The sequence below is a fragment of the Notolabrus celidotus genome, chromosome 12 (genome assembly GCF_009762535.1).
Source record: "Notolabrus celidotus isolate fNotCel1 chromosome 12, fNotCel1.pri, whole genome shotgun sequence".
In the NCBI taxonomy this organism is placed as follows: Eukaryota; Metazoa; Chordata; class Actinopteri; order Labriformes; family Labridae; genus Notolabrus; species Notolabrus celidotus.
This window is the reverse complement of record NC_048283.1, coordinates 34,372,777-34,386,804: the sequence shown is the minus strand read 5'-3', so window position 1 is coordinate 34,386,804 and position 14,028 is coordinate 34,372,777. Positions and strand designations below refer to the sequence as shown.

The 14,028-nt window shown below is 39.6% G+C and overlaps 1 protein-coding gene across 2 annotated transcripts in view; it reads left to right on the top strand.

The window, feature by feature from the left end:
- Nucleotides 1–14,028, top strand: part of LOC117822866 (zinc finger protein 236-like) — a 132,464-nt gene that overhangs the window by 34,691 nt on the left and 83,745 nt on the right. For both annotated transcript variants that reach the window (XR_004633266.1, XM_034697795.1), the window contains exons 3-6: nt 947–1,111; nt 2,302–2,480; nt 3,777–3,907; nt 6,604–6,776. Coding sequence is in view for 1 of the 2 variants with exons in the window: in XM_034697795.1 (XP_034553686.1) it covers nt 947–1,111; nt 2,302–2,480; nt 3,777–3,907; nt 6,604–6,776 (648 nt within the window). In the remaining variant the exon portion in view is untranslated. The remainder of the gene's footprint in view (nt 1–946; nt 1,112–2,301; nt 2,481–3,776; nt 3,908–6,603; nt 6,777–14,028) is intronic.

Below are 14,028 nucleotides of genomic sequence, written 5' to 3'. Positions count from 1 at the left end.
AAGAGAAGAAACAAGCAAAAAATAAAATAATTTATTAATTAATTAAAGTAGAAAGAGAAAGAAGAGAAAAAAAAGAAAGAAAGAGAGAGGCACACACGCACATCCACCAACACACACAGACACACACACACACACACACACACACACACACACACACACACACACACACACACACACACACACACACACACACACACGAGCACACACACAAGTATAGAGACACATAAACACATCTACAAATACACCCAAACACACACACAGGCACGCACACACGCATGCACACATGCACGCACACACACACACACAGGCATGCATGCATGCATGCATGCATGCGTGCATGCATGCATGCATGCATGCACACACACACACACACACACACACACACAAACTTAATTTCCATAACTTAACTTGCAATTCTAATGTTAATAGTTATAATGACTATGATGGAAAAAATAATAAAAATAAATACATTAATAATAATAATTATTATTATTATTAATAACAATAATAATAATAATAATAATAATAATAATAATAATAATAATAATAATAATAACAAAATAGTAATAAATAAATACAATTGTATGCAATGACTTTAATGTGAGATTTCAGGGCATCAAACATGTGATAACGGTGAAGGTGATCTTCCATAGTACATTATTGTGCACTGTCAGGCTGACCACCATGAATACCATAACAATGGGTGTGGGGGCCACACCAGACAACCAGAGGACCAGAGACACTTGTTATTGAATAACACTGAATACAAAATGGAGAAGTAGCTTTCCAGCTTCAGAGCAAAACACCTTAATCGCCTTAATCAATCAGTTTGTCTCCTTCAAGTGGGATAATGGAAAGCAGCATGGATTGAAATGCAGAGGGAGACGTCTGAGATCATTTCCACTGCTTTTATTCTCATCTAATACTCTATTTTCTTTCCTTGCAGCCTCATCGATGTGACCAGTGTCCACAGACATTTAATGTGGAGTTCAACCTCACACTCCACAGATCCACACACACGACCTCAGACTTCACCTGTCCCGTTTGCAACAAAAGGTTCTCTCGCATTGCCAGCCTCAAATCTCACATCATGCTTCACGAGAAGGAGGAGGTGAGTAAGGAAAAGACATGATCACCGATTTGCTAGGGATGTAAGGATATACTCAACCCACGATTTGATTTGAATCCCGATTCTTGGTTCACGATCGATTCACTCACATTCTTGTTTTTGAAGAAAACTGGATTGAAATTAAAATAAAAAAAAGAAACATCATTTTATTTCAATTCTCAGATATGGACAGTTGGATACATATTTGTTCTCATATATTTCTTTGTAAAGAAGAGTACAAAGTCATCTTTTTTTATTTTTAAGGTGTGTTGTAACTCAAATAAAACCACTGCACACTTTTTTTTCCACAACTTGAAAAAAAACTAAAATCAGCGTACAAAAATACCTTGTTGGAAAATTTCAGAACAATTATAGAGAAATGGAAAGTGAACGATTCCAAAATGAAAATATTAAATATTAAAACAAATAAGGTCAATCTCTTTAAATTAGGGATGTAAATTTCAAGTATTTTCAGTGATCGATCTTTGGAAATGTTAACCATCAATTATATTTAATCATTAAAAAAACATGAATGTTTTCCATGTCAACATAATGACAAATGTGTTTTTCCCCTGAATCAAATGTTCCTTCATGACACAGTGTATATTACTGACAGTATTAAACAGCTACAGATCATATTGAGGTGTTCAACATGTTAACACACTGAATATCAACGTGAGGAGCAGGCTTATAAATAATCTCTGTGGACGCATGGTCATAGAGTGAAGACTCAGACTACAACATGTGGATTTACTGCAACAGGACAACTGAACAGGATCAGATTTCAGACTCAGTGTCCAGTTTTCTCCTTCTTATAGAGAAAAATAAACATTTAGGAGAAAAAAAGGCGCTCGTGGAGACCTGTCACTCAGCTGCAGCCCCCAGCTGAGCGTCTCTGCTGTGAGCAACACCTTCAGTCAGCTGATTCTGAAACATGCTTTAAACTTAAAACACCTCCACTCAGAGAGTGATGAGAGAGCAGCAAGAGACTTAATGATGTTGAACAAGCAGAGTATAATACAGATAGCGCCCTCTACTGTTTAAAAATAATATACAGATACAAATGTTGTGAATCGATTTTAATCCACCCTTATATGTATCGATTTCTTACCGTCTTGCGATATATCCTTACATCCCTACTTACTGCTCAAAAGGAAGGATGTAACATACTGTATGTGTTTGCTGTTTTGCAGAATTTAATCTGTGTGGAATGTGGAGATGAGTTTGTTCTACAGAGCCAGCTCACTCTGCACCTGGAGGACCACCGAAAAGAGCTATCGGGCGTCAAGGTCTTCACTTGCAAGAACTGCGACAAAGAGTTCAAGACGTCGGCTCACCTCAAGGAGCACATGAAGAGTCACGTGAAGATGAGGTCAGGCAGCTCTGGGCATGCTGGTTAACTGCATTTGACCGAGTCAGGATAAAAATTGCATGAAGTCAAAACAATATAAAAAAACTATGAGTGTTGTAGTTATGGCCATTTATAGTGTTAAGTCTACCAGTACTTCTCAAATGTAATGCAAGTCTTTTTATTATACAGAAAAAAATGTATCCCTTTTTTGTCTGCTTATTTTATTCTGCAGCAATGAATGTCCATTAAAATGTATTTTGTGATAAATATAAACTAGCTTTTCATGACTACATGCATTTGTCATGGCATTCAAGCGTTCAGGGAATAGGAGAACATTCTCATTCAGTCTTATGAATTGAATGAACATAAGAGCCAGATATAAGCCCATACAAGGTCAACAATCCAACGTCTTTATGCCGTTACAAAAGGAGGCTGTACATTCAAACCAGGGTTAAAAACAGACTTAGTCATAACAGCAGCATCAATAAAAGCTTGTCAGGGCACCACCTGTGAATTCAATGCTTTATAAAAGCAAAGTTGGAAATTATGGATGTTGTGATCGAAACTGGAAACCTTAAAATATCTTGAGGGCACAGACAGTGTTGAGACAACTCACTGGATTAGTTGGAGTAGATCAATATTGGAAAAAAGAAAGCACAAATCTGTGTTTTGTTCTAAACATTTGTAGAAACACAGTGTCTAAAATTGGGATGGGCATTTCAAGACAAGATACTATTCGCCAATCATTGGCATCTATTCGACAATTATTCGAATACCCCCCCCCCTCTGACAGCGTCTGTCTCGACCTTTACATTGGTGTTTCTATGACGCGGCGTGGTGTGTTTGTTTACATTTTACAGCAATGCTTAGTCCCTGGAAATACGTGTGTAGTTGTCAAGCGGATACCTGCGGTCTAAAAATATGAGTCCACTGCAGAGGTGCTAAAAACTGCAGTTCATCAAGGATCTGCTTGAGGCTGGATCTGGAAGTGCCAGAAACCACACACACACTAATTCAAACAAGCCGATCTTTACAGCAAAAATAAACATGTTTAAAGCCTGTTTCAAAAAACGAGTGTAGTCTGGATAGACTCGTTTCTGGATTTATTCCATGTTTTGGCTGCACCAAAACATGGAATAAATTAGTACATGAGAGTGTTTCAGATCATGCTAACTATTTGTCTGAGCAGGACAAGCCTTTTTGAAATCAGAAAACGACATTGAATCCTACATTTAAAGGAAAAGTAAAAGTCTGTCAGTGTGGTAGATTTGATGTTCCTTTGATGAGTTGTAAACTTTGTGTTTCTTCCCTCTATAGGTCGATCAACTCTAGTTCCAGGAACTACAAGAAAAACATTGACCGCAGCGGCTTCACAAACAGCTGCCATCACTGTGGGAAGGCGTTCAAAAAGCCCAGTCAGCTTGTCAGGCACATACGAATACACACAGGTGAGTCCAAGGGAGGACATGTTCAAGTACAATACTGTATATAATACAACTTTGTATTCATTATCGAATCACTTAAAATGGGTGCGCACTGATACAAGACTATTCTTTCATTATTCTGGCGCTCTGTCGCTTGCTGTAAGGCCCCAAAAACAGATTCTGCAGAAGTCTCTTATTTGTCTTCCTGAACTGAACTTACTCTCCTAAAATGACTCCATGACGTACCTCCACCTATAGGTGAGCAGTTTGCTTTGGTTACTCCACATCTCTCAAGGACAATAATCCCCAGCTCAGTTCATCTCTCAGCTGTCAGTCAGAGATATGTGTGTGGGTGGAGTTTCCACAGACTGTCAAAGTTCTAACATCTTTGTATTTGTATGTGTGCACCCGTTCATCTGTCTGGGCTCAGATAAAGTAGCCAGCAGCTTCCACCCACATGTTGTTTACACATCATCCACATGTTAATTTATTTGGCCGGCTGGGTGGATGACTAATGGTGGATGGAGTCGATTCATCTGTGCCTCGAATCTCAAGCAGCTCTTCAGCTAATGAAGTGAAGAGTCACTTTGGGAGACGGCACACACATAGACACACAAAAGTGCACACAAAAGTGCACACAGACATTGTGCTTCATAATGTCACTGTTTGAGAGACAGAAGAGTGGACTTAGTGATGGGTTAGCTGAGTGTCCTACTGTTGGACATCATCTGGGTGTTGTGTATTTTTCGTATATGAACTTATGAGATGCTAAAAGGATATAACCAAACATTGTTATACATATTAAAGGTGACATATCATGCAAAATTGACTTTTTAATGGTTCTCTACCTGAAATATGTTTCCCTGGCATGTCTACAAACCCCCCGAGAATGAAAAAAATCCATTCTGCCCCTGTTCTGATTTCTCCACCTTTCTGTAAATGTGTGTGAAACGAGTCGTTTCAGACTTCAGTGTTTTTGTTACGTAACAACAATATCCGGTCTGTCACGGAGTGAGAGCTCAGAGCTTGTTCAGCCCATAGACTGTATAAAATAATACTGAATCCCTCCTCCGTTTTTCATTCCCTGCACACGTGTGCTAGCAAGGAGCTTAGGAGGGAGGCATGCTAGTTGTAGGCTGTCTTAATAAACACAAAGGTCGGTTTTACTCCCCACGTCTGCAGATTTGAAGATCTAGTGGATGATTTTTATTTATCATGGATAAGTGCTAGCGCTAGTTAGCATAGCTACATAGCTACATGTCGTAGCTGTAGCTGTGTACCAAGACACACGTCGACATACTGACAAATAAAACAACAAGAAACACAAAATCTGTGAAGCAATCCTGCAGAAAGGTCCCGCTGCCTTTCTGGCAGAGGTCGGTTTTACTCCCCACGTCTGCAGATTTGAAGATCTAGTGGATGATTTTTATTTGTCATGGAAAAGTGCTAGCGCTAGTTAGCATAGCCACATAGCTACATGTTCATAGCTGTGTACCAAGACACATGTCGACATACTGATAAATAAAACAACAAGAAACACTAAATCTGTGACCAATGGTTCAGAAAGGTCCTGCTACAGGCGCCTCTCCGTCAGGATCAGATTCTGGGTCAGATTCAGAGGGTTGAAGTAACGTGATCTGTGAGCAGCCGTGTATATTCAGCCAACATGTAAACAGTAGATCAACGTGCTGGAGAGCCCAGGCCACATCCACTTCCTGAGGGGGCGTGGTCAGAGAGAAAACAGAGTGTTCTGAGGAGGACTGAAGAAGAGGGTTTTTCAGGCATGCCAAAATCTGATTTCAAAGTGTTTTTTTGAGCATAAACTTTAAAGACATGTTTTGGGGACCTCTTAGACCAATATATATTGATGAAAAAAGCGTGATATGTCACCTTTTAAACATTTACTTTAAGAAATGTGGTGAAATGTTATATACAGCTCAGTTTATCAGCATATGAACCCCTATAGGCAGTCATGAATTAAAAGTAAAAGTCTTAAACCAACTGTAAATATTATGACTTTAACACTGTAGATTCAGAACAATGGCTATCTTAACCCTGTAAAGCCTGAACCATCAAATAATTGGCAGAAAATTCTCATTCTTTGAAAATGGAGTGTTTATTTGACCTTCTGACAAAAAAAAAAAGAAATTAAATAGCAAATTACATGTATGAGTTTTAATTTGTATCATATTTGATACATCAGATATTTTGGTGCAATTTTTTGCTCAAAGTTTCTTGTTCTTTAAACAAACTAAAACATACAGAAACAAAATTTATAGCCTATTAAACTTTGAGTTTCCTTCAAATTTTCCCCAAAGTAATTTCAAACCTAGAAATATTTTTTTTCCATACTGCACGACAACATCATACATTTTCCGTATCTGCTTCACAGCAAAAATGTATTGTATATTTCTTCTCTGAATTGTTCAGTTTTTAGTGGAAATCAATGAGCAAAAGAGAATTATTTACTAGGGAGCCATGGCAACATTCAACCAGTCATCAATAATCATGAAACAGCAGATTGCTTATATAAAAATACAACATACGTTATAAATATCTGAATTTCCACTCTAAATATACCTAATTATGTCATTTAAGCATTTTCTCAAATAACAAAAAGACTGTATGTTGCTTGTTTGTAGAAATTCCAATTGGATGAATCAAAAACCATTCTTTCCTTTATCCCGTTGAACTGATTTGTGTCCTGATTTTCCCTTCAGGTGAGAGACCCTACAAGTGCTCGCATTGCGGCAAGGCTTTCAACCAGAAGGTGGTGCTACAGACCCACATGGTGAGACACACCGGAGAGAAACCTCACCTCTGCATGTTCTGCCCGGCCTCCTTCTCCCAGAAGGGGAACCTGCACTCTCATGTCCAGAGGGTTCATTCAGAGGTAAGAGGACAACTCTGTAGGTCTGAAAGTGGAATGCACAGATGCACTTACAGCACACCGCACAAGACACTCTGCATTAAATATATTCGTCTGTGCATTTGTGGGTAGGTAGTTGTGCGTTATAACAATGCAGGACAAGAACAAACAGTGCTTTTTACAGTGTAAAAGGTTTAGAGCTTTCCATTAAGCTCTCACCATAGCTGTCTTTGCATTGTGATTTTGCACTTAGATACAAAAGGGTTTACTGTCATTGTACTTACAATGTGAAAAAAAAAAGTGAAGAGACATAAAATTGCATCTCCATTTACACATCATTTGTATTCCTGTGTGGAGTGAGAAGACAAGTTTGACACATTGAATCATTCTTCAATCCCCCAAGTGAGCGTCAACAAGAGACACACTGACTCATAGACTTTTTTTAAAGTAAAAACAAAGGTGATATTTTTTAGCTGTTTTTTTCTTTCAACTTTTTTTTCCCTTATAAGACAGATGGATGCCCAAAAATAAGTTGCTAAGTTGTGAAACAGACTGCTGTTCAACACGCAGTCTGTTTATGAGTTACTTAAACATGACTGTACATGAGGGTTCTGAGGGTTTTGTAACTCCGGCTCTCCTGCTCACAGCTTGTTACATAGAGTGCAGGAGGACATGTTGCCATATTTTTTTTGTCTGTTGGAAACAGGATGAGTTGAAATTGCAGCTCTTTGTTCCTCATTTGGTTCCTCTCTGTTGTAAGCACAGCAGCCTCTTTTATAGAGCCCTTCCTGATTTTTTCCTTCCTAATTTAGCCTTGACTTTGCTTCCTTGCAGTACTCTAGTCACTGAGGCCCCTTTCCTCTTTTTTAAACCTGAGGTTTACAAGTGGAAAGAGTTTGATGCTTCAAAATCCTCCCTGCGTGATGTCCATGTCAACAGATAATGAATTCGCCTGTGTGTGGGTGTCCTTTTTATGTATCCGTACCCATTAACCAGCAAATGATGGTGGCAGGAAAAGCTTCTTGTTGAAGACCAATATTGTGGCTGCAGTCTGGACTGGGTAGGCTTTCTGGCAGCCTGATTGTAAAGCAACACAATGATCTCCATCACAGGAGGTGCAGTGGGTCCCCCATCAGTGGATATGCCACAATGCTCTGGGCCAGAGGATTTTATCAAAAAGATAACAAAGCCTCTAGGTATAAAAGATGCTTTGTGTTTGCACATTGGCTCCACACTAATTCAGTTGACTACTGCCAGTGCATGCTGAAAAAAGTAATCTTGGTTTTTACAAGAACAAGTTACAGCATCAGAAACTGGAGAGAAAGTGTGACCCGGTTTTCTAATGGTCTGTTCGCCCAAGTAATATTAATAAATGATTAATCTCTAGCTAGAAAATAGTATTTAATTAGTGGACATCTTTGGAGTCATCCACTAGTTTTTCAACCTGAATCTTCAGATTTGTCATACTGGCCACCCCTATGCTGGTTTTCTGGAAGCAGAACTAAGCACTGTTGGATGAGAGGATGAAGCCTTAGAGCAGCATGGTTTGTGAAACACTAGGTTAGCAGAACAACCACAGTTTTCATGAAAAGACAAGGGATGTCCCGATCCACGATCTGAAGTATCAGACCGGGGCCGATCTTGGCATTTTTTAATAGATCAGTGATCAGCAGTTGAACCGATCATCTCATCTGATCATTTATGTCAGCTGTGCTCAATTTGAGCTACACTGGAACGCTCAAATAACTTAGCACGGAGGTACGACGGTGGCGTGTGGCGCGTCTTAATAAAAACAATACACACAGTTCTGCATTGCTAACTAGGCCAACTATGTACAGTATATATATATATGATAGAAGTGAAGTGGAAGGTAAACATAGTAGCGTAGCAGAGTGATATGTGACAGACAACAACGTAGATCGGACCCCCTTCCTCTCTGTGTTAGCCTGTGACACTTGCCTGTGAAGCAGCTGCAGCTCGCACTGGAGGGATTTTCATCTGTTACTACCAGGGATGCACCGAAATGAAAATACTTGGCCGAAACCAAAAACGGAAAATGAGGAAACCAAGGCCGAAAACCGAAACACCAAAATAAATTATGATGCCAATTATTAGTACGGAGACCGGGGACAGTTGTAACATTTCACTCCTTGGATTTGACATTAAAGCAGGGGTTTGTAATCAGATTTAGATCCACTTTTTGTTATACTGGTTAAAATGATCTTTATGTCCTGATGGTAATCAATACATATGTGTTCTTAAAAAAGAGGTAAAAAAAAAGCTGCTATCTACAGCCGGAGTAAACCTGGGAAAACACTAACCAATCACCGTTTTTTGGGTGCCAAAATTTTAAACCATTCAAATCCCATCCTGCCGTTCTGCCCTCCTCCTGCGCGTACATTTCCCCAGTGTGTACTCCTCTGAGTCCCCGTCTCCTGCCTCTGCTTCCCCTGACTCTACTGACTGCCCCTCTCGCTCGACCTCAGGCCTGTCCCCTCTGACCCGATGAGGTGCTTTGCTCAGGACTGTAGTCCGGATCAGAGTCTAAAAAGCTCCCACCACGGGGCTCTGACAAGCAGAAGAATTAATGACATTTAGTAAGTCCTACAGAAAATATATATTTATTGTAGCGTCCGTCCGGACACTGTAGTGATGATGAGCCGATTGGTGAACACGTTGATCTTTAATAACCGGTCACTGTCAGCCGTGATCACGCCAACCAACAAAACAACAATCAATGTTTGAATGAATGAAGAACTTCTCCTCTTGTCTCACCTCTCTCCCGCTCACACACTCTACACCTCTCCTGATGCCTTCACTGACCGTCAACACTGTAGGAATTAAGAACATCTACACTGAACACGTTTAACAAACAGTAGATCTGTTACAGTATTACATGTGTTATAACTTTTCTCCTGATATCGTGTCACTGGTACAACTGGATAATGCTAGAATGACAGTTGTGAGTACTAACAGCAGCCATGTTTGTTTGTGTTTTTAACTTTCACTATGAGAATGTTTTGGTGAGGACCGGTTTTGAATCAGTCACCATTAAGGATGTACATTTTAAGTATTTTCCGTGATCGATTTTTGGAAATGTTAACGATCAATTATCGATTAATTGATAAGAAAAAACATTATTAACATCCCTAGTCACCATCATATGGTCGCAAGTCAGCAGCGCACGTGCATGTGAGCGGGGGGGGGGTCGTTTTGGGGGAGCTCTGAGGGAGAGGGGGAGGGGTTAGACGGAGTCATGAGGAAATGCTACATTCAAATTCATGCTAGTTTTCCGAGACTACCAACCCCAGCTTTAAGCCATGCATTTTCTGTTTGTGTTGCACAGGCATTTTCTAGCCTCTCTATCCTCAAATGTAACTTTGAAAAAAACTCTTTTGTAAGTCCTTGAAGAATTAAGCTTAGACAATTTATGCCACTTTGTCATGTTTCTTGTTTTTAAGTCAAAGGGAACATAACTGTTTGATACTTTAATGAAAGTAGGTTGTGAGGACAGAAAGGGTAAATGTTATTTATTTGTAAATGCACTGGCCACCCCTGCCTAAGTGAGAGCCTCGGTTTGGCCATCCCGGGTCAAAAATCTCTGGACACGCCCCTGCCCCAAGGCCGCTCTGTTCTCCTTCCTTCGCTGTGCGCTTCTCCATCTCCAAGCGGGTTCTCCGCATCCATCATCCTGGATCATTTCTCGTGCGCGCTGCTTTATTCCCACATCCAAGTAATGATCTTTATAACACAGATCGAGTACAGTCACAATGAAGTACAGAGGATCTGAATAGATCTCAGTGAAACGTGTGCTGACAGACTCTAAGAGTGTACTTTCATTGTTTTGTGTTTTGTCTCAACCTCTTTGCTTAGAAGACTCTTTAGTGCTGCAATTAAAGGAAGAACGTCTGTTACAGATGCATCGGAGGAGTTGATCTCTTTAGTCAGCTGCTCAAAGGGGGCAAGAAGAGAGGGAATGTTCTCTATTAAGACCATAGACTGTAAATAAAATTGGACAGCGTTGCTCCGCCTCTTCCCGTTGTACGGTTCTGAAGCCAAAAAATCCCTCTCCAGGGCGCAGCCCGTTTTTTAACCTCTAATAACTAATGAAAAATAACATTCTCTGTTTGGAACTACTAATTCCACATCACATTAGTATTCAAAGCACTCTGAGTAATGTCACTTGCAATGATTTTATATTTCTATTGAGACTACACATGATCCTCAAACTGGTGGATTACCTGCCAAATGAATACCACATTAACAGCTGGTGCCCTTTCTTAAAAACAGCATGCAAAATTACTGGAAATGGCAGACGTTATCTCCATGTTTTGAGTATGTAATGTTTTCAACCCTCACGCTCTTTGAATTCAAATTGTTCATTGGCAAAACGAGACGGATGTGCACCAGTTCCCCGTTGAGGAAAGCCTGTTTCAACAAACTAAATCAAAGGCAATCAGGACTGATGATGTACTTAGCCGTTTCTCTCTGTCTATCATGCACAGTGCAGCCTCTTCACCACAATCCAATCTGTCAGGTAATTTGAACTGAGTCCTTTCAGCTTACTTATATAAGACCTGCTTGTTTGTACAGAGACACTGTAACAAAGTGAACCTCTTCATCTTGAATCATCACAGCCACTGGCCTGTTAAATGGAATCTTAACAGTGTCTGAACACTGTACATGAATCTATTGCCTACATGTACACGGTTCACAGGTGCACAGTCCATCTATTCAGACAAAGACTTTATACAAAACTTCAACAAAATGAATCCCATATACTGTTCTAAAATATACAATGGAGGTTTGACCCTAGCTAAATATTAAAGGCCTGTCAGTTTTCAGTCAGCACTGTCTCGCTATGCTTGAACTTTAATCAAATGCACGATCACTCAAGAGATTTGCTGTCCACACAGTGCAATTAATTCATAATTAACTGGACACATGCAAAGGACAGGAAAGATATTGAAGCTACTGACCCAGCTACACTCTGAGAAAGAAACCAGATGAACTCCTTCAACAAAAAAAATGTACACCTCACCCCAATCAATAGTCACTTTCCTCTCCCCTTATCTTTGTCTTTCGGACAGTACTGGATCATGAGCTCCTGTGTGGAACTTTTGGTTTGTGTTGATTTGGTCTTTTCTCTTTGCTGGTCTTGTCCTGTACATATGAAAGTAGCAGTTTCCGATGAAATACCTCATCCTGCTATCTTTTAACAATCAGACAAATCACTCATTGTGAATCTTTGTTGTGGAAGATGTAATCAAAGGCTTTCTTTGCAGTGTAGTGTTACTCACCTTTGACACCTAACCCCAGCAGTGGTTAATTGCACAAAAAACTGTTATTGAGAAATCAATAGTCTTGATGCGAATGCTCTCACTTGCTTCTGTAGTTCAAAGAGAGGCATCAATATTAACTTCAGTCTGCTTCACAACCACCTAAAAACTTTTCTAGGGGGCTTAAGAGAGTGTTTGTATTCCATGAAATCAATGATTGGGCTTGTTTATTGATTTACTTCTGCAAAGCCAAATAATGCATCTGATTACTACAAGTGTTCTTCAGTTTTCCTGTTTCACATACAATCTGTTCTTATGATTAATTGACCTTATGAATACATTACAAACTGGCATTATTTACAGTAAGACTATCAGAAGATGCTAATCAGGGGAGGAGAATTCTCATAGTTCATTCTTATTGAGTTTGGCCATGTAGCTCATGAGCAACAAGAAATGTACATGTTAGAAGGTGTATATTTAAATATGCCACAGCACCTCACTCAGTGGAAGAGAAGGGAGTGGCTTAGCTATGGATGGAGATTAGAAAGAAAGAAAAATGCAAAATTGGTCAGCAAATATACTTTTCAGCCAGCCCTGTGTTTGGGTAAGATTATCCCTTATGTACTTTGCTGCAAACCAAATGTCTCAACCCTACTTGCACGGGTAACCTCATCCAAAGTTCCAACACCTTCTACCACTCTACTTTTAAAATTCCGACTTGTACCCAATCTTCCCACTCTTAAGGTCCAATTTCTGTCCTGATCTATTCTTCATTGTTACCTTCTCTACCTTCAATCCCTCTCTTCCCTCCTCCTCATATGACATCCATTTCACCTCTGTCCACTCTTTCATAGTCCCTCGCTCTCATCTGAAGATTACCACGAAGGTGAAAGCATGCATTTGACCACATGAGAAATGGAACTGCCAACCTTTTTTCCTGTATGTTTTCCACCTGTGCACACTCATCCTTAACCCAGCGGCCACTTACTCGTCATGGCTGTGATACAATCAAACTGGACGTACTCCACATAAATCCTCTTTCACAACTTTCCTGTAAATAATGCTGTCCACTTCCACTTATTCTCCACTTCTTATTCTCCAGTTGTTTTCCCTCATAGAAGAGCAATTGTTCCCCAGTGAAGTCCCACTCAACAGTCAGCCTTGCTCTTATTGATTTTCTTACTGGTCTTACTTCTGCAATCCTACTTCAGAAAAGTTGGGACACTGGGTAAAATGTTAATAAATCTTGTTTTTTTATGGTCTGCAGATCCTTTCTGCTATATATTCAGTAGGGATGTAAGGATATATTGCAAGACGGTAAAAAATCGATACACATAAGGGTGGATTAAAATGATTCAACAAAATTTGTGTCTGGATATTATTTTTAAACAGTAGAAGGCGCTATCTGCATTATACTCCGCTTGTTCAACATCATTAAGTATCTTGCGCTGCTCTCTCGTCACTCGCTTTTCGGCGGCGGTTGCACTCCCGGCTGACACCTGACCGCGTTTAAATGCTTACTTTTCTCAATAAGAAGGAGAAAACTGGACACTGAGTCCAAAATCTGATCCTGTTCAGTTATCCTGTTGCAGTAAATCCACATGTTGTAGTCTGAGTCTTCACTCTATGACCATGCGTCCACAGAGATTATTTCTAAGCCTGCTCCTCACGTTGATATTCAGCGTGTTAACATGTTGAACACCTCAATATGATCCGTAGCTGTTTAATACTGTCAGTAATATACACTGTGTCATGAAGGAACATTTGATTTAGGGGAAAAAACACATTTGTCATTGTTTTTGACATGGAAAACATTCATGTTTTTTTAATGATTAAATGATAATTGATCGTTAACATTTCCAAAGATCAATCACAGAAAATACTTGAAATTTACATCCCTAATTTAAAGAGATTGACCTTATTTGTTTTAATATTTAATACTTTCATTTCCATTTCTCTATAATTGTTCTGAAATTTTCCAACAAGGTATTTTTGTA